Source organism: Trichoderma harzianum, assembly GCF_003025095.1.
Source record: "Trichoderma harzianum CBS 226.95 unplaced genomic scaffold M431scaffold_31, whole genome shotgun sequence".
In the NCBI taxonomy this organism is placed as follows: domain Eukaryota; kingdom Fungi; phylum Ascomycota; class Sordariomycetes; order Hypocreales; family Hypocreaceae; genus Trichoderma; species Trichoderma harzianum.
Genome location: NW_020209279.1, coordinates 106,713 through 130,871, shown reverse-complemented (window position 1 = coordinate 130,871; position 24,159 = coordinate 106,713). Strand labels below are relative to the sequence as shown.

The following is a 24,159-nucleotide window of genomic DNA, read 5'->3' as shown; positions in this document are numbered from 1 at the left end:
ATTCAGTTCATATAAAGACCAAGGAGGATGGCATCCTTGTTGTTCCGGTAGTTGGTGATGCAGAGAAACACACTATCCGCGCATTGAACATGGAGTTCAATTTACTAACCTTTGGAAGCGAAAGCTGCCTCGCTAACAGTTCCGTTGCATAGGTTTACTTCTTTTTACACTACCTAAACAACGGAGCAACAAACATACAGAAACAGCATCACAAAACAGTACCCTCCATCATTGACCGCCAACCTCTTCTCCTCTATTCATAGTCACGGACAGTCATACCACCCGCACTGTGATCTCCCACTGATTCTCCATTTCTCTGCACCGATCTTCCTCCTCTTGTGGCATCCAGCCACCAAAGTCTACCTAGCGATGCAAACAATGTTTGCGAGACGGCCAGAAGCCAATCGGTTTCCTGCTTGACGTTTGCATTCCAGAGGGAGATTGTTCAATTGGAGGCCTACAACATAGCTGTGAACACTTCTAGAGAATAAATGCACGGAAACAGATCGCTGGAGTCGGTCAATCAATGTTTTCTCATTGTTCTCTTCATCAATATTTTAAACATAGAACACCGTTTAGATTCATTAATTATTGGCACATCGTTTAAACGTTGATCACAAGGATGCCTGGCCTCTTTTGCTGCTCATCGATACAGCCGTATCGCCCCAAACGGCTTGACCATGAACAGAAATTCGACAAGTTCATGCAATGGGCAAAGTCCACCACTGCAGAGCCCAACGATGACCCTTCGTTTATAGTCGATGCAGATTATGTGGTCCAGCTTGTCAGGCAAGTCAATTACGGGCCGCAAGAGTCAGTCAGATATTTTATTACAGTCAACGATGGCATCGAATTCGCAGAAGTCAGAGAGAATGACCTTATCGCAGCAAATTTCGAAAAATTGAACTCGTAAGTTGGCTTCTCCCTCATTACACAGGAGGTGTTGAGTTGTCACGTGGATCTGTTTGGCCACTCTCCTCGATCAAGCCCACTTTCTGTTTGTTGCCGTTTGTTGCTGTTTGCAGCTAGCTTTTCCACTCTTCATATCTCAACATAGCAGAACGCACAGAGTTTTGCATTTTTTTCAGCTTCGTCAGTTTTGTCGGATTATCAGGAAGCTTCAGCACATACTTACCAAGGCCTTTCCTTTCCGCAGATACAAGAACTTCAAGTGCATCGCGCATGATAAGTTTTTCGAGGTGAACTTGTATCAACAGAATCCTACCAATAGGCATCACTGGCGGGCCAATATCGCTCGACCCGCTACAGATATCGATCTGGTATATCGACAGAAGAAGGAAAAGTCGACGCGGGCCATCAAAGCCGAAGATATGAAGCAAGAAGATTACGGTGGTGAACCAGAACATGGTGGTTCTTCGAGCTCTACTCTACCTGATCCAACCTTGCAGGTCAACAAGGCGAGTTGCAAAACCCCGTACGGTTATCACAGGAAGCAATTGCTGAGAAGAAATTTAGGTAGTGTCCGAGTTGGATATCCCAGCTTTGAAGTCGGTTCTTCAGTTTTTACTTCCCACAGTCAAGACAAACCTTGGGTCAAACCCGCTTCTGTCTCTGCTCTCTCTTGATTGGGTCAACACAGAACTCAGCCTTGGCCTCGAGATCGAGGAGCTTTGGATCTCCGAGTTAAAAGGTGATAATACTGCTGCGTTTATATGCAGTTATATCAAATCATCTACCGGCAACTTGGCTACGTACGAAGTCGCCAAAATCGAAACCGCAGTGAGCCTCGCGATTCGCCGCGTAAATTTCCCTAAAGACGAGATCCAAGGGCGGAACAAACTCCAAGGCATTGTTGAGAATGTCCTCAATCTTTGTAGTGCTTCAGATTGGGTATCCAAATGCCGGGAGGGAATTCTCCGTATGTTTACTGCGGCACCTGACGAGCGCCTTCTTGAGCTCGTTCGACGCAAAGAAGCCGAATACGAAGACACTTGCATAAAGGTATCAAAACACTTAAGCTTGCATCTAAATCTTATAGAATTATAAGCTTACTTGTTTCCCAGATGGCATCAGGGGCAGATTGTGAAGTAGGCGATAATGATGTCTACAACCAGTACGACTACGGCGACGATTACGACTACAACCCCTACGAGGCGTCCTCCCCTGACTTTGATCAAGATCTCACAGCATGTGACAAAGAGTGCGGCTACTGTGGAAGGTGTCCTTATTAATTGCTGTGGAAAATGGATGGCTTGCCCATCATTGGATTTCAAGGGGGCGGCACTTGAACTTGAATGGAATGGTTATATCGTCAAATGCACAGTTTGTGGTAGCAATTTTAGCAACCATTTGGTAAAGGTATGTAGTCAGAGCCAAGTATGTGTGGGTGTAGAGATTGGTACCATCAATTTTCTGTCGAGCCTACAATACTTCAATCACCTATCTCATTTTGCAATACGATAATTTCTGCTGAACTTTGAGAAGCCCTATTTACCAGCTGAGTTTTGTTTGTAAGACGTAGGCATTGATATTGGCGTACGGGATTTCCTGTCGATGATTTGCCAATAAACCTATACCTTATATGCGCCTTGGCTGTATTTGACTCAATAGCCAAGCTTTGAACGTGCCACACGGGGTCGGGCTGTGAATAGGTTTTTGCTTTCCTGTACTCAGAAATCTAAATTATCCATCAGCATTAGTCTTCTGTACTACACCATACAGCAGAAGTTTTATACAATCTCATTTTGAGTTTACTTCTGCTGTTTACATATATCCCACCCTTCTAATCTACCTTGAAACATCTCTTTCAATATGTCACGTAAGCGGTTCACCTTGGTACACGATTGATACAGTCTTTTACTAGAGGATTCAATAATTGTAGAATTCCACATTTGGAGATAATTTTGTTAGAATTAATATGATCTTCTGTTTTAAACAAAAGTAGTCATAATTCACTGTAAACCATATTAGCGGCAAAGGCCGCCATACTCATATAAACCAACACATGGAGGGCGTATGCAGTCTGATAGTTTACAGAAATCACCCTCACCCTCTTTCAAATCCAAACGGCTATTATGCTTTAAAAATCCTCAGAAAGTATCAGACATCCATCAGAAAGTATCAGACATTCATGAATTCGTACGGCTATATAAATCTCGTCTCTTTTAATTTGGCCCCCATTTATTTTTCCCCCATTTATCACATCCACACGAATTGCCGAGATCCAGACAATCTGCACTAATCTTGGAAAGTACAAGGCATTTCCAAGAGACAACGCCAAGAAAGAACAAGTGAACAATGACTCTCGTGAACATGGCTTCTACTAGCGGATCTGTCGTGGTTGCAGATGATAGCGGAGGAGCCCCTGCCACTGGGGACCAGAGTCATCAAATGTCTTCTTTCAGGGGCGTCTCTCACAAATATATCGTGGTTGTCGACGAAACTAAAGCAGATGTAGCTTGGGCTGCTACTCACGCGGCTACTAATCCTGCTCCCACTACGCAATGGATTGACACTCTCCCCGCTCTATCCAAGGTGGTCGACGCTCTCACAGGGCTTCCAGTTGATCGACCATCACTCTACGTCGACCTCGAAGGACAAAATCTTTCTCGATATGGTACCATCTCCATATTGCAGATCCACGTCCGTCCCACGAACACAACTTACCTAATCGACGTTCAATCCTTGGCCGACAAATGTTTCTCCACGCCTGGAGAAACTCGCTGGACATTGAAAGCGATCTTGGAATCCCCCTACATTCCAAAGGTGTTTTTCGATGTCCGAAGTGATTCGGATGCTTTGTTTGTCATTTTCGGCATCACTTTGAATGGTGTCGTCGATCTACAACTCATGGAATTCGCCATTCGCCCTCACCAGGGGAAGAAGAGGGTCATGGGACTTGAAAGATGCGTCCGCTACAACGCGACGTTTTCCCGGTACGAGAAACTCAGATGGAACAAGACGAAGGAGCAAGGCAGAGCGTTGTTCGCGCCCGAGTCGGGCGGAGGCTTTCATGTGTTCCGTCAGCGCCCATTGCAACCGGTACTTTTGGAATATTGCGCCCAGGATGTGTCTGTTATGCCTTGCCTGTGGGCATACTATGACAGCCAGATGACGAAGCAGTTGCGGGAGGAGGTCATGAAGGCTTCAACGGACAGGGTTTGGGAGACACATGCGGTGGATTACATTTCCACAGGACGACACATGGCACTGGCTCCCCTTTCGATGATTCATGCAAGCGTTGTTGATGATTGGCGGCGCTTGTACGAGTCCTCCCACCCACGCTACGACTGGTGCTATACAGAGACAACGGGACCCAGTATTGATACTCCTGAGGGAAGCCTCTTCGACAGTGTTACTAGCGCTTCTGGCGGTTCTAATAGTACTTCGTGGACCTATACCGTGGGGTAATGGGGGCAATATATCGAAGCATCAAGACTTTTTCTGATGTGGAATGAATTACTAACCAGGAGGAGGAACGGCACACTGACAATGTTATTTTGGATAGATGGAAACTAACGTCGAACAGTATGTAGTAGTATGTTTCTTGTTTTCATCATTTCCAAATAATAGTTAGAATTGGCACAGATTGCCAGAATTCAGTAGTAATGAATACATATAGGTTCAATGTCAACTCCAAAATGCATGTGCATCCATCCAATCGAAATGATTCCCGTATTGGGCAATTTCTATTACCCCAGCTTGCCCAGTCCTAATGTGGCGGTACTCGGTACCTGCTAAGAGAGTGCGCTAATGACACACGCAGCCGGTAGCAGGAACATTGAACCTTGAACCTTTTAACGGATTACCCGCCGCCCAATCACGGCGAGGGCAAATCCTGTTACGGAGATGCAAAAACAGCGTCTAACTGAGTCGAGTATAAACGAGCGAGCTCCACCGCGGAGGGACGCATGATTTGCTTGTGATGATCCAAAGAGAGATAAAGACGGGAGATGTGATTGTTAATAGCCTTGGAACAGGTGGAGAGTGTGAGTAACTCGTACATGAAAGATATCTGGTGACATACATATAGAGAGACCGGAGGCCCATCGGCGGCATAAGACTCACGATAGGACACTTGTACAAGGACATTTTCATCGGTTAAACTTAAGACAGAAGAAAGAGAGATAAAGAGAGAGAGGGAGAAGAGAAAAAAAGACAAGCAACAGAGAGGAACGGAAACAACAACAACAAAACAACACGCTCACTCACTCAACCATGTATCTTCGTGGAGATCACGCAGAGACAGACCTCCGCGTCTTGCGGCAACTCGTCCGCGAGAATCCCCTGGGCCTCTTCACCACCGCCATCTCCTCGCCATCATATCCTCTGATCCAGTCCAGCCACATCCCATTCATCCTAGACGTCGAGGATGAATCCAGCGAGACCGAGCTCGGCCAGCTGAGGGCTCACATGGCCCGCGCCAACCCCCAGAGCAAGGCCATCATCGACGAGATCAAGGAGCGTCAGGCCGCAGGAGACAACTCGAGGACGCTGCAACAAGACGTCCTAGTCATGTTCACCTCCGCAGTTCAACACTACGTTACGCCCAAGTTCTACACGGCCACCAAGCCAGTGACGGGCAAAGTGGTTGGCACATGGAACTATGCCGCCGTCCAGATCTACGGCAAGGCGACGTTCTACATCGACCCCAACGCAGAAGAGACAACGGCTTTCCTCAATAGCCAGATTGACGCCCTGTCGAGCTTCAACGAAAGAGTCACCATGGGCTACACAGGAGAAGGATCCAGACCCAAGCCGTGGCAAGTGTCTGATGCGCCAACTCCGTACCTCAACATCATGAAGAAGGCCATTATTGGCGTGGAGATTAAGATTGAGAGGATGGAGGGCAAGTTTAAGATGAGCCAAGAGATGGGCGACGGGGACACTGACGGAGTGGTGAAAGGGTTCAACGACTTGGGGACTGATATGGGAAGCAAGATGGCGAGCACGGTAGAGGCACGGAGGGAGATTAAGAAGCAGAAGAAGGCGGCCAAGGAGAGCGAGTGATTTGATGTTTTTTATATCAATGAGTTTTGAACGGAATAGATTTCCTGTCTGACGTGTGGAATAGACTGGAGTCGGCCAGATACAGATGCAGATGCAGACACTATAGACGTGGAAAAGGGCACAGAGAAGGGAATGACCAGCGCGGTATTCAACTACAGATAAGAGTTATTTTCAACAGAAATTATGTATATGAACCAATATTGACAAACAATTGAATTGCAATGCGTCACTCATGACAATAATTATAGCAGGCACGTGAAGATGAAGATGATGAAGAGGATAAAAGTCTCCCCCCACACACAAATTCGGGACCCTTGCACATGTACCTCCGACAGACAGCAGACCCACTCTATTTTCCAGCATCTCAAGCCGCCTCACTCCTCTATTCTATTTACTTTCAACATCTTCACTGCTTCATCCATACTAAACAGCACAGACAGAGCTTCAGCGACACACAATTCGCTCAATTAGCCGATATCATAGCATCACCACATTTTCAAGTTCGATCGATCATCCCAAATCCGAGCGAATCCACACAAAGGGACACAAAAAGAAGAGCCATGTCCACCAAGCCCAAGTCAAGATGGGCAAGCTCCGCAGAAGACGCCGAGTATGAAGCTCGGCAAAAGAAGGAAAAAGAAGAAAAGCGTCGCAAAAAGGCTCTTAAGCTCCAAGAAGAAGAAGAAAAGAAAAAAGCTCTACTCGCTGCTGCAACAACAACGACATCACAATTCGCAGAAACAAACGACGATAACGACGACGCAGCATCATCTTCATCACGGCCCTCAAAACGACGAAAACTCACCCCCGAACCCGCCAGCAACAACACTTCTGCTACGCTGCTGCGCTTCGACGTCGGCACCTGGAAGCCCAGCCGCAGCGTCGACAACTACGACAAGCTCAACGACATCGAGGAGGGCACGTACGGCTGGGTCGCGCGCGCAACGGAGCTCGCCACGGGCAGAGTCGTCGCCCTCAAGCGGCTCAAGCTCGAGGCCGGCGACCCCAACGGCCTGCCCGTGACGGGCCTGCGCGAGATCCAGATCCTCAAAAACTGCCGGCACCGCAACGTCGTGGCCATGGAGGAGGTTGTCGTGGGCAACGACGTCTCCAAGCCAGACAAGTAAGAGAAGAAACCCTTTCCTGTCGAAGGCCAGTGCTCCAGCTAACCACTCTGCCCATTACAGCTCCATCTTCCTCGTCCTCGAATTCGTCGAACACGACCTCAAGAGCATCCTCCAAGACATGCCCGAACCCTTCCTCTCCTCCGAAGTCAAGCGCCTCCTCCTGCAGCTCACATCCGGCGTCGCCTACCTCCACCAAAACTACATCCTGCACCGCGACCTCAAAACATCCAACCTCCTCCTCTCCAACCGCGGCCTCCTCAAGATCGCAGACTTCGGCATGGCCCGCTACGTCGGCGACCCCCGCCCCAAACTCACCCAGCTCGTCGTCACCCTGTGGTACCGCGCCCCCGAGCTCCTCCTCGGCACGCGAACCTACGACGCCGCCGTCGACATGTGGTCCGTCGGCTGCATCATGGGCGAGCTCATCACCCGCGAACCCCTGCTTCAGGGCTCCAACGAGGTCGACCAGATCTCCAAAGTCTTTGAGCTCTGCGGCGTCCCCACCGAAGACTCCTGGCCGGGCTTCCGCCGCCTCCCCAACGCCCGCTCCCTTCGACTCCCCAAACAGTCCCCCCTCGCCTCCGGCTCCGTCATCCGCGCCCGTTTCCCCAACCTCACAGCCGCCGGCGCCTCTTTGCTCAATAGTCTCCTCGCATTGGACCCGGAGAAACGACCATCCGCCAAGGAAATGCTAGAGCACGAATACTTCCGGCAAGATCCTAAACCCAAACCCGAGAGCCTGTTCCCCACGTTCCCCAGCAAGGCCGGCCAGGAAAGGAGGCGTCGGCACGAGCCCGACGCCCCGTTCGCGGACAGGCCGTTGCTCTCGGCGACGTTGATTTCAGCGGCATCTTCCAAGGTAGGGACAAGGAAGAGCGAGGCGCTGGATTCAGTTTACGCATGGTATGAACGAACAAATCATGCCTCTGGCCATTCACACATCAGGTCAGCGGTATATTACCGTCGTCACTCGACGTATTGACGTATCGACTTGCCAATCGAAGCATTTGATCTTAGGATATATATGACAGCCATTTTATTTATTCATCATACCATAGAATTTACACGCAGACTTTCACCTGCAAGGCACAAAGCCATCTACCATGATCAAGAATTACATCTACACCAATATAGAGAAATATACCAAAGCGTACATCAAGACAATTGTAAACATACCAAAACACACAACATCACAAATATAAATATGCCAATGCACAAGACAGTCAAATTCATGATAACAAGGCTAGAAAAGTCAACATCAACATCAAGGCGCTCGGCCCATTAAATGTATACGTCATTAGAAACTTAAACTATTTTTTTTCTTGAGTGGCCCATCATGAAAAGAGTCGTCCGAATATGAATACTCCCCCATGTTTTCCAAAGCAGCGCGCGCGTAAAAGAGAAAGACACAAAAGACAAAGACAAAAACGCCGTTGAAAATGACCCGCAAAGTATCGCCTGTAATAATGCCCCGTCTCCAAAAGCTTTAAAAAAACAAACAACAACTCAAACACGGTATGCAATCCCGCCAAAGGCCCCGCTGGCTACATTATTCGCAAAACGTCGAGCAAGATGTGTCTGGTAGGTGAAGCTAGACCAATCGAGCAGTATGCGGATATGTAAAATGCGCAGCCGTGGGACATGATTAGTTGATGTCGAGGCCGGAAACAAACCAGGTAAAGCTGAGCACGGTTACCAGGCCCATAGTGATGGCAAAGCCGAGAACGTGGTGGTCAAACTTGGAAAGGGCTGCGTTGCAGGCGTCGCAATGCCACTCGGGGAAGGGAACGTATGGCTGCGGGGTGTACAGACCAAAGGTGAAGGTGTTAAAGGTGCCCAAGTAGCCAGGGTCGGGAATGGAGGTGATGGCGGCATCGGAATCCTTGATGATGAGGGTGTACATGGCGACGGGGAAGGGCTGGTCGGCCGGGGTTGGCTGGGCGCTGCTGTCCCAAACGAATTCAACAGAGGTCTTGAAGGTCATGTTTGAGGTGAGGGTCCAGGTCTCGGAGGCTTGTGAGCAGCTGATGAGAACATCGATGGCGGTTGGGGTGCCAAGGAGGTTTGTGTAATTCCAGCCCCAGGTGACGTAGTCTTCAATCTTGTACAGGGCACTGCCAGCGAAAACATTGGGTGTCTGCATGGCAACATTTCCTGGAGGAGCCTCGGGATCAAACTCGGTATGGTGTGCGGCCTTCTTGGTAGTGGTCGTCTTCTTGTGGCTACTATCATCCGTCTTTGAGCCAGTCTTCTTAGAACCCGATTGGCTTGGCTGGGTTGGCTGGGCCGTGTTTCCTTCTTCGTTTGGTGGGTTGGTTGGGCTGGTTGGGTTTGCTGTGTTTCCCTCTGCCAAACGTGTCAAAACACCTTCATCAAAAGCATGCAAGACGTCTAATACATACCACTACCCTTATCGGCACGAACAACGAGCGCGTCGAGCTCGGGCAGCCAGCCCGGCCAAGCTGAGACCAGAGGAGCAGCCGAGGAAAGGCACAAGGCCAGTCGCATCAATGTCGCAGTGGGACGCATTTTGTCGAGAGTATGGGATTGTTTGGAGTGTAAACAGCAGGGTAAAATAAACACAGACCAGGCAGTCTGTCGCTAGCGTATGTCGTTTCAAGGTATTGAAACCTCCGCTTTCTGGTGCAAAACGATGCCGGATATAATTAAAAGAATGCGGTTGCTGGGCCCAAAGGAAGAAAAAAAAAGGTTGATGATGCTGTGGTTAAACAAGACAATGGCAAGCAACCCCTTGGCGGATAGATCGAAAGGTTTGTGGCTGTACAACAAGCGGGTCGGATCGTGGGCAGGTCGACGGGGGAATAAACAATCCGCGGCAGAAAAGCAAGTAGCAGCAGGAGCAGACGAAGCGAGTGTCAGGACTGGAAATTCGTCGGGCAGGACGGAGAGGCGAAAGCGAGAGACGATGAAGAAGCAACAAAAAAAGCTTTTGCGCTGGCGAGGCGATGGCGATGAAGAGAAGAAGGGAGGAAAAGGGGAGAAGAACGAATGAGTGCCAAAGGCCGAGATTTCCTCTTGCTCAGGTTCCGTGTACTGGCTGTACAAGGGCTATGGTACATTCACGAGGTACCTCGTAGTTCCCGGGCTGCGGGCTGCGACCAGAAGACAATGCACCGCGCCATGGCCGAAAGAGGATTAGCGGTAGATGTGTTAGACAGGGGTAACTGGGTGAGCCCTTGCCGGATGAGGGATGGCGTAGGTATAAATAAAAAGCAAAATCTCGCCTTTGGCCGAAGCCAGCAAGGGGCAAGTACTTGTGGAACGTATGGAGAGTGCAGCCAAATTGGATGTATCTACGGTGATGCTGGAACGATGAGATGAGAGCTGAGAGGAGGAGAGAGCCTGCAGGGTACCTAGTAGTACTGAACTCGCAGGTACCTACTAGGTGCTATCTGTAAAAGAAAAAAGAGAGAGGTGAATGAATGCGTGATGAAGATCAGAGTGCAGGTAATACCACGACACCACAACTTCACTAACACTACAGTAAGACTCGGTCGTACGATCACACACAGTTATAAAAAGAAATTCTCCTGCACAACAAAATAGCTACGGAGAATTTGATTCGATGGCCCCCCCGATTTATTTTTACCTTTTTGCATGTGTCCTCGTGTCTTGTGTCTGGCCCTTCGTATTCCCTCGCTGCTGCAAATGGTGTGCATGCCAGACCCAGCTCCGCCGCTGCCCACCCACCGTAGCGCCGCAAGTCTCCTGCGTTAGTTTCCCAGCAGCCACGCCCATAGCTTTCCATAACGAAATATACGCCGCCAGCTAATACGAGGACCACCTTTTTGGTGGCACCGTGGCGATGCATCGCCGCGCGGGTGGATCGCTGGCGCTTACAAGCAACGAGCTTAGTCTCGCAGCAAAGCACGGCACGGAACAAAGCTGATGATGGATGGCTCTGCTTGGGGGGATCCATGCGTGACAATTTGCAGTTCGTATTGGCGGGAGTGCCACCGGACAAGCTGCAAGTCATCATCAGATGGGCCCCAGACTCTATATATATGTACTCTGCAGTACTCGTAGTTGTCCATAGGTAGGTATTACCCGGCATGTATTTATATCAATGCCTAGCCCAGCAAGCAAGAGGCGCGTCGCAGCTCGCGTCAGCTCATCCATTTTAGTGCTGCAAGCTGTCACCAGGTCCGTCTTGGTGGTTTAATTTTTAATTTAGTCCACTGGAATTGACTGCATCCCTACGGTCAGGTACGACGAGTACCTAATACTAAGCTATCTTGCTATCCTACCTGTTGTCCCGGGACAACTACTAGGAACTGGCTTGGGCATAACTACCTAGGTAGGTACTAACCTACATCTAGGTACCTGGCAGCCAGGTATTTATTTGACGCCCTCACGAGAAGGAGGCAGTCCAAGATACTAGGTACTACTGGCCTTCGTAATATTCTACCTATTAACTTGTATCACATAGCTACGGATAAGTAGGGCATAGATTTGTATTGCATACCTGGTATCCAGTACTGGGTTAGTATGTAGCATGTGCTAACGTAAACCAACCCGCCAAAATCATTGTGCAGACTTGATCATGAGGTAGCGTATCAGTCTGCGAGAATACCAATTTTCAAAATTCTACCTAGGACCTACGTACATGGTATATTTCTCCTCCCTATGCCTTACATGTTTTCCTTATTCATGAGACTGACGAAATCTTCCAAATGAATCTTGTCCAATTCTATCTCACCCTTGCTTCTCATTTCTGCTAGCTCTGGGATATCAATCTCTTTGAGCATGAATAATCTTGAATCAATATTGACCGCGTCGACAGGTTCTGAATGCGTCATGCCAACCAGCTTCTTAATCATGTTTATCGTCCCAGCTTGCAGATTTGTCGTTGTTTCGATCCTTATCTTCATCGTAAACTTGCCGTCGCCTCTCCGGCGCACTATCACGGCTGTCTGTAAGAGATGGGGCACCCCTTGTTTCTTTAAAGAGTGCTCATTCAGCTGCCATACAACGCTGTTCCATGAGCCCACAAAGTCTCTCGTATTGAACCTCGCAGCACTTAGCTTGGAGTAATACTCTCTAACTGATGGGGTCGAGATCATCCACTGTCTTCCCACTCCAAATCCTACAGGTAGCCCTTCGGTCCTGAGGGCTATGTTACCCCCGCGTCGATTGTCGGGTTTTTCCGTGACAACGTCAAATCTTTGTTGCCTGGCAGGCCGAATAGAGACCACCTCTGGATCATAGGCAATTCGCGACTGCTCGTCGCTGAACTCGACCCTGATTTTGGCCGAAGTGAATCTTTGAGAACTATCATTCTCGAGCCCGGTGAACATGAAGCGGAAAATGAGAAGAGTTCCGTTTGTGCCATTCCTCAATTTACCACTGCATACTAGCAGTAATTCCGCCTGGGCAAGTAAAGACGGTCCATCGTTTCCACGGGTTTGGATGACATCGCGGAAGTCTTTGCCTTTGGGATTTTTTGCACGATACTCGCCGCCACCCTCCTCGATCTCTTCGAGCGGGATGGAGATGCGATACATGCGGGGCGTTTGGATAGCGTAAGAAGCTGATGATCTGATGATGAAGTTTAGGCGTTTCTTTAGTTAGGGGGGAACCATGAAGAAGAGAAAATAAAACATTGGGTCGGGAGAAACAAGTTGTCACATCATTGAGCCCCTTTCTTTGCTTCGCCCTTGCGTACCTATAAGCTGGGTAGCACTTGGGCATCTTCACATACATCGGAACCACCAACAGCTGCTGCCTCCCGAAGAGGAGAGCGGGGCATAATGGACAAATCTCGGGACTACTTCTAGGATTGTTTGAATCTCTCTGAACTTACAAGTATCGCCAAGTACAAGGCTGCTGCGAGCAACCATATTACAAAACCTAACTGCTAAGCACAAGGCTGTGTCACCACACTATCATGCTCCAACCTCATACAATTGTAATTTCATTGGCTTACCAGGCGGAGATGAGCCCTCCGTTTTGCTCGGAGACCGACGCGAGTCGGATACGTAAAACAATTATATGGTACTAGGCAGGGATGATCAGGTACCCAAGCGGCGTTAAGACATAAACTGGACATTTGGACTACCGCAGCAATTTCCCTTTCAACTTCTGATCCAAATCAAAGCACTTTGCACCTAATGGGCGTTTTCCCCTGCGGCAGATATTCTCTTCTATATTATCAACATTCTATACTACGTGTTGGGGCAACATGACGGACAGGCCAAGTGATACGATTTTCGGACGGGGTAAACGGGGTGTCATAGTCTCAAGTGGACGGCAAGAAACGACTTTAGATACACAAGATGGAAGTGCTTTTCAGCTGCAACAGCAAATCACCGCAGAGAAACCGAATGGAATCATCCCAGAGGGACATGATCAAATCGCCCCAGCGGAGCGAAATGGACTCATAGCAAAGAGGCCAAATGGAACTACCTCACACGTACAAGATCAAACCGCCACACAGGGACAAAGTCAAACTACCTCAGAGGGAGAATACCAAACCACCGCCGGCAAAATTCAGGGACATCCGGCAGCACTTGACGCTATCTTGGCAAACATTAAATCAGTGGTGGAAAGAGCGAAACAAGAAGAAAAGGCAAAACAAGCTGAAATGGCGCGATAAAAAGAAGAAGAGGAAGTTGTGAAACAAGTGGAAGAAGAGGAAAAAGCGGAACAAGAAGGAAAAGACAACGAAAAGGCGAAACAAGAGAAAATGGCGAAACAAACGGAACAAGAAAGGATATCGGAAACATCGATAAATTGGGGAGATGAGCTCTCAAAAGATGAAAAGGCAACCATGGTATCGATAAAGGAGATTAACAATTCGAGAATCGTAACTGATCCGAACATTCTGCATGAGATCGCTCGAAGGGGGAGTGAGTTTGAAGATTATCATTCATTCGTTAAGTGGCTCCTTGGGGCTGAGAAAGCTATCAAACATCCTCCTACAGCAGAAATCCAAGTTGTATCACCGTCGGCCGCTTCAGCTGGCTCTTGAAAATGAAAATTCCGACTTTGTCAAGACGATTCTAGACAATTTCAAAGACCGGACATCATTTGAGAAAGGGGACGGCGGAGACAACTTGAATCTTGCGACACTCTTGAGACCTGAGTCTCCAAAAGCCTTCGAGATGAACTGCATCCACCTCGCTATTGGAGCACGATCACCACACACGATCGATATCATCAAAGCTTGTGAAGGTTCTCTTGAGATCTTCATGCAGCGTGATTCTGAAAAGACGAAAGAGACGCCCCTGCATTTGGCAGCGGTCTGCGGTGTCACGGCTCTGTCTCAATCTTCTAACGAGAACAAATTCAAGGCTCTTGATGTAGTAAACAAACTCATTGAAATGTGCCCGGGCGCACTTTACGCAATGAACACTGATGGCGAGACGCCGTATCGATCGCGAATCAGGGCCTTGGGGAATAAAACTGGCGCAAGTGCCGGTAGGGCGTCACAGGTAAATTCGCAGGGGCAAAATGGAAAGCAACAATCCGGTGGTAAGTCTGGCGTGTAGACACTACAGGTTTCGATAGCGAAGGATGCTGACAGTCTTGATGTTAGAAACAACTGTCCATGACGAGATAGACACTGTTATCAAGACATATTATGAGGATCCCGCCGACAATGACAGAGGAGATGCTGGAACTATCACGCAACAAAATATCGCATCCACTGAAGAAGACGCGACCTCTACAGAAGAGGTCACGAACTCTCAAGAGGAAGACGCAGCACTTAATGAGGAAGACTCCTTTCTTAATGAGGATGCCGTATCCAAAGAGGAAGACGAAAATTTAAGGAAGGAAGTAATAGAAGACCCAATTCTGTGCGCTATCAGAGAATATTGCGTGAAAAACATGCAGCGGTTTAAATTGGTGAAGGCACTGTATCAAGGTGCACAAGGTAACATTGAAGATTCTATATATCAGCCGGTGGAAATTTATAAAGATTTCTGGCGCGAATAGTTTGTGCAATCTGCTGACATTCTTGCTGCTTACTAGAAAGAGAGACTTGTTTTGATCTGTCGATCCTTATCGACCCAGTCATATCGCAGTCTTATCTAGATGCGCTAGGTCACATGAGTTTCGAAAGTATACTTGTATATGTTGCTCTTCCAAGAATAACAATTACCGATCAAAAGTAAGTAAAACCAGACCTTTCATACAAGTTGTAGTTGCATATACGGCACCAGTTTTACATCTGTAGAACTCACTATATATGCCAGTACTGACTTTCAGAGAAGTTCGAACAATCGTCGAGGAAGGTGGGACATGGTAAAAGTCTTTGATTGGCTTCGAGAAAAAGGCGTAAAGAAGATACTTTCAATCATTGTTATAGACAGTACTGAACCATCGCACTCAGATGGCGCCATCGAAGCGGCGCTGGGGATAACCCCAAGCAAGATGTTCGGCATTGAGACGTGGGATTGGAAGAAATTAGACATCAACTGCGATGTCATTTCACGCTGTGCCCCGAACGTGAAGGAAGTCTCCCTCTATTCTTCGGGAAACAATGCGGTTTTAATGGGCTGGTCAAGCGGAAGCGGATTGCTTAACAAATACAAATTTCCTCTGGTATGTCTTCAAGATTATTATTAGTCCTTGGGACAGCGGCTCTTACTGATACGACTAATTAAAGCTCGAGAAGGTGAATTTAATTTATCAAGAGGTATGCGGGTCGTTGCCAGCGGGATCCTACTTAAGATCTCTTTCCGATTCTTTCTTAGCCGTGCTCTCCGTTAACATCATATAGGGCCTAGAAGACGAGAGCAAGTTGTCATCATATGTCGACGAATTTAGAAGACGGGTTAAGTCCCTTCCTAATACAGTCGGAAAACCAGTGACTGTGCAAGCAGGACCAGATAAAAAAGAGAAAAGCTTTATGGAAGGCTTCCAACAAGGAAATAGTGCAATCAAGCCTGCCGAAAGGTTAGTAATACCACCCCCAACCGATCATATATCCTTAGTCAGCAGTGGTCGCTCACCCACGTTAAAGGCAACATAAGTGGTTAGATAGTTCAGACAACTTCCGCAAAATCTTGCACGGTATCGACGATGAAGCGACCGAAGTGCGTCCTGTTAAAATCGCCATCATCGACAATGGTGTAGATGCTGCGTTGAGTATCCTTAATGGGAAAATTGCAAATGGGGCTTCATTTTTCCCCAACAAGAACATAAATACGGGAAACGACATGGATCATTACTACCCTTATTACGTGGCATCGAACACACTGAATCACGGCTCTCTGGTGGCAACGCTCGTTTGCAAAATGTGTCCAAAAGTCAAACTCTACATCTGTCGGTTAGACGAGAAAATGTCACGTATGGGAGAAAGTAGATACCTTACAATGGAATCTGCAACCGAAGTAAGTCGGAGTTATAGACTAATAAGCAGATAGTCCCGCTGACGCCTAGTAGGCGGTGAAATGGGCCACGGGGCAGGGGGTGGATGTCATATGCATGAGTTGAACGATCGAAGACAACATCAAGAACGAAGACGCGCAGAAAAAGCTCCGAGATGCTCTCGCTACCGCCGATGATAGAAACATAATTATGGTCTCGTCGGCCAGCGATCAGGGAGGCAACTCAACAAAGACGTGGCCAGGGGAGTCAGGGAGGTGCATACGAATTGGGGCGTCGACGGAGACTGGTGACAAATCCTCCCATGTCCACCGAGGAGACATGGAATTCCTTTTCCCCGGAGAAGAGGTCCCACTCGACGCTAACGAAGAACATTTATCTAGGGCGCTTTTTGATGGTAGCTCTGTTGCAACCGCAATTGCGGCGGGAACAGCAGGCCTCTTGCTTTATCTCGATAGACTAGCTCAGAAATGGGGTGGTTTCGAGGAACAGAGTGATAGTGGAAGAGACGGCGACAATGGGAAGGAGGCTGATAATAAAAAATGGGTTTATCTTAAAGGGAGAACATCCATGAAGAAGGTCTTCGAAAGCATGTCCATAACGGGAAACAAATGCCCAAGCCTTGACATGTTTATAGGCCAGTTTCAAGAGGACTCCTTCATGGAGTTGGAGACGGCTTGTACACAACTACGTGGTATATAACGCCCTCTTAAAGTAAGTTAGATACCCAGTCTACTTCGTATATTCGTCTCTAACAAACAGTCACAGAACGGTCAAAAGTTCTTGGGGCTGAACTAGAGATATTATCTACCTTCTTACAGGTGATTAATGCCTAAAAGGACATGAACTACATCAGTTCATACCAGTAAATGACACGAGATGGCAGTGGTAGAATATATGGCATATTTTTCCAAAGAAACTAGTATCAACCTTTTCAATGGCATTGGTATATCAATCGAAACTTGAAGACGTAAACGGGCAGAGCTTTTTTTTCTTTTGATTCAAAAAGTAATTTAGTCGTCAACTTGAGCCTAACGATCCAACCGAGTCTGATTCATGGCGATCTATGGTGATAAAAAAGTCCATTCTCTATAAGATATATAGATTTCATCATATGGGATGCCAACGCCGGTATGCTCTAAATAGGAGAGGCTATCATTTACGACGCAAGCTCATACTATGCTCACAATGAGACGGAGCGCGGGATATGGAGGGTAATCTATGCAAAACCCTGGGCACGAGCGCTTGTAAAGGGGCATATTTACGGTGATGCCCACCTGCAGAGCCAGCAAATGAAAGGGATCATCGCAACCGGCTGTACAGCCTCAAATATATAAACTGGTCAGCTACAGATTCGGGTATCATAAAAAGGATCATGTAAGTCCATATCCACACAAATCGCCATTTTCGCTACTAAATACAATGATATGTATTATCTTTGCGAAAAATATACCCCCTTAGATGGGATAGCAAAGTATAATCCCAGCAAGGATCCGACGGCTAATCCCATCGCACAATCAAAGGGTTATAAATATGTAACCTTGGTAGTAAAAACGACCTTACTCTTCATTTCGTATAAGCCTCTCTGGCTTTTCTAGGCATGGATCGTGCCACCATGTAAGATATGTTCTCCCCGGCCCAAAATTGATCTTGAAACACTCGGCATTGTTCAAACCCCTCATGAGAAAGCGTCCTCGTCGAGCAAGCTCATTCCTTGTCACCAGCCAAGTGAATACATCGTCATGGTAATGTGTCAATGGGTACATCTCGGACTGGAGGCCTTGAAATGCGAGCCTAAGGCCAGATTCACTGCCGCTGTCGAGCAAGATCTCGATCATCATAGTTCCAGCCTCGTTAGAATATCTTCCAGTATACTCGGACAGATTTCGTGCAACAGTCCCTGGGATCCGATCTTTCTCAAGTTCGGCCAAGACATCGAAATACCAGCTAAGGGTAGCTTCCACTGTCTCTTCTGACAAAGCGACGTAGTCGTTCCTATGAGCCACACCGAGATAGGCCTCTAGGTATAGCTGGCCAGGCCAGTCTGCAGTGTCGTTGAGCGCCAAGGAGTTTGTGAGTACGATCACTGCGCCTTTGGTAGAAGGAACGAGGTTGACAGCCGCCAAATTCCCTGGCATCATGCCTTGGTGATAGAGGATCAGCTCAGATGGATGACCACGCGCGACTTCCGGCATTGGTTTGGGCTTTAGGAGGTCGGGGTTGAGACCTATAGCACCCATAGGCCCTGGAGTTTGGACTCGAGCCCACCCCAGGGCGTACGAGGTCTCCGCGGCGAGAGATGGGATTCATGCTTATCTGGGGCGAGAAGAGAAACGGAACCTGCTTCAAGGGAGAGCCTGGGGTGGATGTGGTGCAGTTTTTGAATTGGTCTTCGCCGGACTCGATAAATGCTGTGTAGAGTTTGACCAGATCTCTGATGCAGCTGCGCATTGCTGATCCCGGTCCCCCGACAGTATCGCCTCCTGATAGCATAGGGACAACTTCCACCACTGAAGCGTCATCCAGTGCTTGATAAGCTTTGGCTACATTATCATCCCCTTGGCTAAAAGAATGCTGGGTTCCAGTTCTTGACATGCAAAGCGGTTGAAATATTTGCGAGTGCAAGGTTTGGTCCCAAGGCTCCCCAGTGACCTGCTCTAGCACATGTGAGGCGATTTCGTACCCTAGGTTGTTGTATAGATACTCGTTTCGAAACCGTTTTACTTGTTTTAGGTCGTTGATCAAGTTCATGCTATTTTCCTTGGAGACGAGCACGTTGTTCATGCTGCCGAGCCAATATAAAGAGCTTTGCATCCCAGCTCGATGGGAGAGGCAATCCACAGCTGTCATGTGGTTGCGTAAGATGTCACTCTTCGTGCTGAAATCGGGAAGAATATCCTTGATCGGAGTGTCCCATCCAAGCTTTCCGCCTTCGACACAGATGGCCATGGCGGCAGAAACAACGGCCTTGGTCAAAGACGCACAGGGGAAGATGTTCGCGTCAGTTACTGGCAACTTGAGCTCTTGGTCACGATAACCGATGTATTCGCTGTGGATGTGCTTGCCATTGTGAATTATTGCAATCGCTGCCCCCGGCGTGCCCGCGATCTGCACGAGTCGCTTCGCAGTCGGTAAGACACCCTCAACTCTTGCTTTGACGATATCAGAAGGCTCCATGTTGTATTGTATGCTGCGCCCGGTGGACTTTCGAATCAATCTCGTCGACTTCCAGGTACGGGGTTTCAACGTGACATGTCCGAATGTGAAATTGGTAGGGTAAAGCCAGGGGGGATTTAACTACTGCTTGAAAGACTGAAAGAATGGCTCTCAGGACGCCCTTCAAAAAGCCCACAGCAAAGCATTCTCTCGAAAATAAGGCCGTGCTCCTGAACGTCACATCCAACAGCATCCGATCTCGGTCCCGATGGTACCCTACAGCGTGTCTATATCAACTACTTATCGAAAGACACCTTTCTTTTCTTCTTCTTTTTAACGCGCCATGTAGGTAGCCTAAAAAACTTATAGCTGAGGGAGGACGATGTGATAAAGAAGGGTAATTGACAATCGTTGTTGACGTGGCTATATAAGTATCTTCAAGTCAAAATGAAAAGCAGACCGACAGTTTTATTATGGCAGCCTTTGTTGTGATTTAAAGTCAACTGCATCTTCCCTTCTGTTAAACCTCAATTCCGTGCTCGTCATTAAGAGTAAAAGGCTCAACACTCGGCTTTCGGCACAACGACCACGATCTTTGATCCGTCGTGGTCCATAACTTCAAAGGTCTCAACGGCCAGGTCCTCATCTTTCATTTCCACCAAGTCCTGTTAACTTGATGCTACTAACAGGTAATTACAATCTATATCGCCAAAAACCAAAAAAACGTCCCCTTCTTTGGAGAAATATAACCCGAAGCGACTCAGCTGCGTCTTTTGGACCCTCACGGTTCAGCCCCTGGCCACGTCGTGCTCTCCCAATAGGCCCATCAGGCAAAGTTGCATGTACTACAGGCATATCCAGCATACTTGTCGTTCCGTTGGAGTCGGAATAATAGGATTACCGCCGCCACCAACGCCGAGTCGTGCTTCGTGCTCTGAATGTGTCGGCCAATGGACACCGTCGGGCGTTGGCAGCTCCCACGTGTGACAATCCAGTGCCGAGCAAGTTGTGACGGTCTCTGGGGCTTTTCTTGTTACGGCCCCCAAGAATGTTCTAGCTCCTGGTTATCTGGGGACGAGGCGAGCATTGCAAGATGTGTATGGCGAGAGTGGATTTGCGGAACAACGGGCGAGAAGCTTCTTCAAATCACCGCAAGAAAAAGCCGCGAGCATCATCCCGACGGACGGGAAACAGGCCACATTCTGTTGTACGCAATCAAAAGAGTGCCACCTGGACGTAGGGACACCGCTGACAAGGAAATACATGTACTTTGTGTTTACTAATCGAGCACAACGGTCGACAGTGATTACTATTCAGGGGCCGTAAGAGGCGGCATTCGGAATTGTATCGACCGACTACATGTAGCCTCAGCATTATGATGGTACGGCATACAAAATTGCATGTAGTTACATGTATTAATGGCCCGGACCAAAACGTCTGCGTTGATTCCTACAAACATGTACCTTTGATGCCATCCACGGAAAACGAGCTAGTTGTAACCGGCCTTTCCCATCCACATATCTTGACTGAAAGCCCCCCAGGTGCAGTCCACGGACAGTATCCAAGTTGGAAATATGAAACTCATCATTGTCGGGGCCAGTGGGTTTGTTGCAACGGAACTCATCAGCCAGGCTTTGCGCCGGCCCGATGTCACAAGTCTCGTCGCCCTATCTCGCAAACCCGTCACTGCCCCTGACGGTGAAAATGCGGCCAAGTTGAAGAGTGTAGTCATTAGCGACTATGGAGAGTATCCTGATGATGTTAAAAAGGAGCTTGCAGGTGCTAACGCTTGCATATGGTACGGGTCCTTCTCGCAGCTTCAAAGTCTTCCTCCTGCGATGACTGACATATGGGTACGAATTACAGTTAACACGGCTCTCACCGCAGGACTGTTCTTGGCCTGGTCTTCCGCTTGACGCCATTTGGTACCCTACCAGTACAAACAGTCGCAGCTGCGATGCTGGACCAGGCTGTAACTGGCTTTGAGAAGGAACACTTGGGGATTGAGGATCTGAAGAGGATCGGGGCAAAGGCCATCGAAGAGAGTGGTAAACGATGAAGCCGGGACCAGGCGTTACATGTACCCCGGTGCTACATTTGGTATAAGGATATCCGTTGGGTACATGCTTTGAAACAAACTCTTCCAACTGACAAATACATCAAATCTTCCTACATGTTTCTCAAGGTCTGTTTCAAGTCGTCGAGTGCGCAAGGCTGCGTGCCAGGGCTGGGTTTTGCTAGCCGCTGCTCTGTTTGGTTGAGTTGGAGGGTTCCACCATCAATGCCTGTTACATACATACATTGCCAATTCTTGAGTTCTTCAGACGTACTGGATTTATACTAGCTGCCACCATCTAAATGCCATTGCTCAACAGATGATAGAGACTTTCCTTTCGAAACATGACCCCTATTTCACATGTTTATGAAATGAATGGCAGTGTACATGCGGAGCCGATGACAGTGTCTAGTCTGTGGAGGTAGCTTAGGTCGCTGTATTCATCTTCATCAGCTTCAAGGTCTCGCTGTGACCACACCATCTCAAGGCCCGCTCTTATACGCATGAGGCTGCTTTCGTTGTGTTTTGCCCCAGTCTTATGAACAAGTTCGAGCAAGAGCATTCGTTCCTCATCATTGCGTGCTTCAGAACCAAGTATCAGGAGCGGGAAAGCTCGCTCGCACGTGCTGAGCTTTCTGATGAGGTAAAATCCGCGATCGACCAAGCCGTCGAGCTGATGATCTGGAATACAAGAACTTGCTGTTCCATTGAAAAGGTAGACAAGGGTTGCGAGCTGATAAAGCTCTGTCATAACGTCTTCTCTCTCATCTAATCCTGTTATAGTGGTCTTGGCCACAGGGTAATTGATAAGTGTACTCTCTAGTGAACGAAGTCGACTTTGGTACTCAACAGCCTGAGCTCGGGGATCACGGGGCTCTACGAGAATATCGCAGACGACGGCAATAGGTTCCAAAACTGTGCGAATGGAGGTGGGGCGATTCAGTAACTATAGAAGCAGACGGGAGTCAGCCCAGGCCACCTTGATGCTGGCGATTGTGTGTGTATGTGATGAATGTGCCTGTCGTGCTCGGCTGTGCTTACCAAGGGAGATTTCCGACGACTCAGAGAAATCTTGTCTGTAGTCGAATGTGGCAATGTGGAAGGATGGCGCCAATGCCGCATGACAAACCACGACATAATGTCCAAATAGTAAATCCAATCGAGAAGAGGATTGAGCTCGGCTTGGTCTGATCGTTGGTCAAGACCTGTGGCCTGGACGATGTGCTTGGCACTGTCAACATAAAGCACCCATTGGCCTGAAGACTCGGAGTGGTGCTGGGTCTCAAAAGTGGCCAAAAGCATGCAGGTAGCAGCATGCTGCGCAGATCCCAAGGCACCTGGGCGTCCAGATTTGGCCGACTCGGCCAGGGCGTTGATGGCAGCGATCTTATACCGGAAAGCCAAGTCCCGCAGACCGTCACGATGCAGCGAAGATACGGCCAGCAGCGATGATTTGAGCGCGAAAGTGGGGAGTGTGTTGCTGGAAATAGTCATACGAAGCAAGAGATTTCTCAGACGGCGGGCATCAACCCCCAAAACGGACAGCGTGGAGTAAGACACACTGGCAACTGCACGAGAAGAGAGTCAGCGATAGTGGCCCCAAGCGCCGAATGGATTTCGAGAACAAGAGTCTTACAATAGTCTACTAGTCCTAGAGTGTTGGAGTCAGGATTACCTGGAGACCAGGGCAGAGGTGGCGGAGGGAAGACGAAGCGGACCGGCTGTCTCTCATCTGAGTTTGTCAGCTATCAGCCCGCTGTGGACTCGTACGATGTTATTGACCAACTACATGTCCAATTGTGAAAAGAAACTTACGTTTTACATTTCGCAGCTTTCGAAGATAGTGATACATGTCCATGTCTCTGGAAGATGTGTGTATCAACATCAATGTCGAGCGGCGTTTTGCGACTCCTTGTGCCAGGAGAGAGCGCGTGCTTGACATGGCTACCATGGCTCTTTTGGAATCACTGGTTCGTGGCCATGAGAGTCGCACGCCATAGCCCAAGCATTCCCGATTAGACCTGATGCATTTTGAACAACTGGGGGTTTGGCGGTCGCAGGCAACCCGGCGATCTGCATTGCATGTCAGTTCCATTCGGGGTCTCCTGTCAGTATATCCATCTTAAAGCCCTAGTGCAAGGGTTGAAGCTTTACCTACCTTTGCAAGTCCAACATCCTCTTCCAGTCTTTTTCTGTTGGTCAGTTGCATACGACGCCATATAGTTTGAGTGTGGCTAGACTACGTGAGTGAGTCAACTTTTCGCGAAGCTGAGGTTTAAGCGAGAGAGAAAGTATGCGCAGAAGAGAGCAGTCGATAGCTAAGCAAAAGATGTCTAATGTAGTGAAACTCCGACAAGTTTGGTTCCCCGTCAGCTCCATCAGGAAGGGCGGCCTCGGGCTTCCCCGGGCTTAGTTAGCATAAACCCGATGAAGGATGAAGCCCCCCTAGTTGATCTTACGTACAAGACCAATCAAGGAGCTAGATCGGAACCAGCC

General features: G+C 48.4%; 10 protein-coding genes across 10 annotated transcripts; 6 read left to right on the top strand and 4 right to left on the bottom strand.

The window, feature by feature from the left end:
* Positions 1-558: 558 nt before the first annotated feature.
* Positions 559-2,432, top strand: M431DRAFT_129246 (hypothetical protein). The gene is made up of 4 exons (XM_024912392.1): positions 559-909; positions 1,157-1,418; positions 1,477-1,962; positions 2,025-2,432. The coding sequence occupies exons 1-4, from the start codon at positions 623-625 to the stop codon at positions 2,190-2,192; spliced, it is 1,203 nt and encodes a 400-aa protein (XP_024767609.1). The 5' UTR covers positions 559-622; the 3' UTR covers positions 2,193-2,432.
* Positions 2,433-3,273: 841 nt separating this feature from the next.
* Positions 3,274-4,371, top strand: M431DRAFT_501638 (hypothetical protein; the record flags this gene model as incomplete). Its single annotated transcript, XM_024918044.1, has 3 exons — positions 3,274-3,300; positions 3,496-4,137; positions 4,267-4,371. The coding sequence occupies 3 exons, from the start codon at positions 3,274-3,276 to the stop codon at positions 4,369-4,371; spliced, it is 774 nt and encodes a 257-aa protein (XP_024767608.1).
* Positions 4,372-4,909: 538 nt separating this feature from the next.
* On the top strand, positions 4,910-6,198 carry M431DRAFT_514112 (hypothetical protein). Its single transcript, XM_024920153.1, has one exon. The coding sequence runs from the start codon at positions 5,179-5,181 to the stop codon at positions 5,968-5,970; it is 792 nt and encodes a 263-aa protein (XP_024767607.1). The 5' UTR covers positions 4,910-5,178; the 3' UTR covers positions 5,971-6,198.
* Positions 6,199-6,530: 332 nt separating this feature from the next.
* Positions 6,531-8,006, top strand: M431DRAFT_501636 (hypothetical protein; the record flags this gene model as incomplete). Its single annotated transcript, XM_024918043.1, has 3 exons — positions 6,531-7,093; positions 7,158-7,901; positions 7,943-8,006. The coding sequence occupies 3 exons, from the start codon at positions 6,531-6,533 to the stop codon at positions 8,004-8,006; spliced, it is 1,371 nt and encodes a 456-aa protein (XP_024767606.1).
* A 404-nt stretch (positions 8,007-8,410) lies between these two features.
* M431DRAFT_365946 (hypothetical protein) lies at positions 8,411-9,866 on the bottom strand. The gene is made up of 2 exons (XM_024914601.1): positions 9,500-9,866; positions 8,411-9,431 (listed from the first exon to the last, which is right to left on the bottom strand). The coding sequence occupies exons 1-2, from the start codon at positions 9,624-9,626 to the stop codon at positions 8,743-8,745; spliced, it is 816 nt and encodes a 271-aa protein (XP_024767605.1). The 5' UTR covers positions 9,627-9,866; the 3' UTR covers positions 8,411-8,742.
* Positions 9,867-11,635: 1,769 nt separating this feature from the next.
* On the bottom strand, positions 11,636-12,714 carry M431DRAFT_514110 (hypothetical protein). Its single transcript, XM_024920152.1, has one exon. It carries the CDS (start codon positions 12,620-12,622, stop codon positions 11,750-11,752), a length of 873 nt encoding a protein of 290 aa, XP_024767604.1. The 5' UTR covers positions 12,623-12,714; the 3' UTR covers positions 11,636-11,749.
* A 2,648-nt stretch (positions 12,715-15,362) lies between these two features.
* On the top strand, positions 15,363-16,559 carry M431DRAFT_501633 (hypothetical protein; the record flags this gene model as incomplete). The annotated part of the gene is made up of 5 exons (XM_024918042.1): positions 15,363-15,665; positions 15,730-15,759; positions 15,844-16,019; positions 16,087-16,456; positions 16,509-16,559. 5 exons carry the CDS (start codon positions 15,363-15,365, stop codon positions 16,557-16,559), a joined length of 930 nt encoding a protein of 309 aa, XP_024767603.1.
* Positions 16,560-17,623: 1,064 nt separating this feature from the next.
* M431DRAFT_549441 (hypothetical protein) lies at positions 17,624-19,628 on the bottom strand (the record flags this gene model as incomplete). Its single annotated transcript, XM_024921292.1, has 5 exons — positions 17,624-17,766; positions 18,127-18,736; positions 18,792-18,885; positions 18,963-18,979; positions 19,104-19,628. The coding sequence occupies 5 exons, from the start codon at positions 19,626-19,628 to the stop codon at positions 17,624-17,626; spliced, it is 1,389 nt and encodes a 462-aa protein (XP_024767602.1).
* A 1,553-nt stretch (positions 19,629-21,181) lies between these two features.
* On the top strand, positions 21,182-21,989 carry M431DRAFT_549436 (hypothetical protein; the record flags this gene model as incomplete). The annotated part of the gene is made up of 2 exons (XM_024921291.1): positions 21,182-21,405; positions 21,495-21,989. The coding sequence occupies 2 exons, from the start codon at positions 21,182-21,184 to the stop codon at positions 21,664-21,666; spliced, it is 396 nt and encodes a 131-aa protein (XP_024767601.1). The 3' UTR covers positions 21,667-21,989.
* A 38-nt stretch (positions 21,990-22,027) lies between these two features.
* M431DRAFT_501631 (hypothetical protein) lies at positions 22,028-23,882 on the bottom strand (the record flags this gene model as incomplete). Its single annotated transcript, XM_024918041.1, has 5 exons — positions 22,028-22,609; positions 22,705-23,231; positions 23,300-23,395; positions 23,479-23,736; positions 23,822-23,882. The coding sequence occupies 5 exons, from the start codon at positions 23,880-23,882 to the stop codon at positions 22,028-22,030; spliced, it is 1,524 nt and encodes a 507-aa protein (XP_024767600.1).
* Between the last annotated feature and the right edge of the window lie 277 nt (positions 23,883-24,159).

Bases quoted from the DNA above. Each gene is read 5' to 3' on its own strand.
- M431DRAFT_129246 (XM_024912392.1), top strand. From the start codon at position 623: ATGCCTGGCCTCTTTTGCTGCTCATCGATACAGCCGTATCGCCCCAAA. The intron at 1,419-1,476 runs GCGAGTTGCAAA...GAAGAAATTTAG, and splicing joins CAACCTTGCAGGTCAACAAG to GTAGTGTCCGAGTTGGATAT. The intron at 1,963-2,024 runs GTATCAAAACAC...CTTGTTTCCCAG, and splicing joins ACGAAGACACTTGCATAAAG to ATGGCATCAGGGGCAGATTG.
- M431DRAFT_514112 (XM_024920153.1), top strand. From the start codon at position 5,179: ATGTATCTTCGTGGAGATCACGCAGAGACAGACCTCCGCGTCTTGCGG.
- M431DRAFT_365946 (XM_024914601.1), bottom strand. From the start codon at position 9,626: ATGCGTCCCACTGCGACATTGATGCGACTGGCCTTGTGCCTTTCCTCG. The intron at 9,432-9,499 runs GTATGTATTAGA...AGGGAAACACAG, and splicing joins TCGTGCCGATAAGGGTAGTG to CAAACCCAACCAGCCCAACC.
- M431DRAFT_514110 (XM_024920152.1), bottom strand. From the start codon at position 12,622: ATGTATCGCATCTCCATCCCGCTCGAAGAGATCGAGGAGGGTGGCGGC.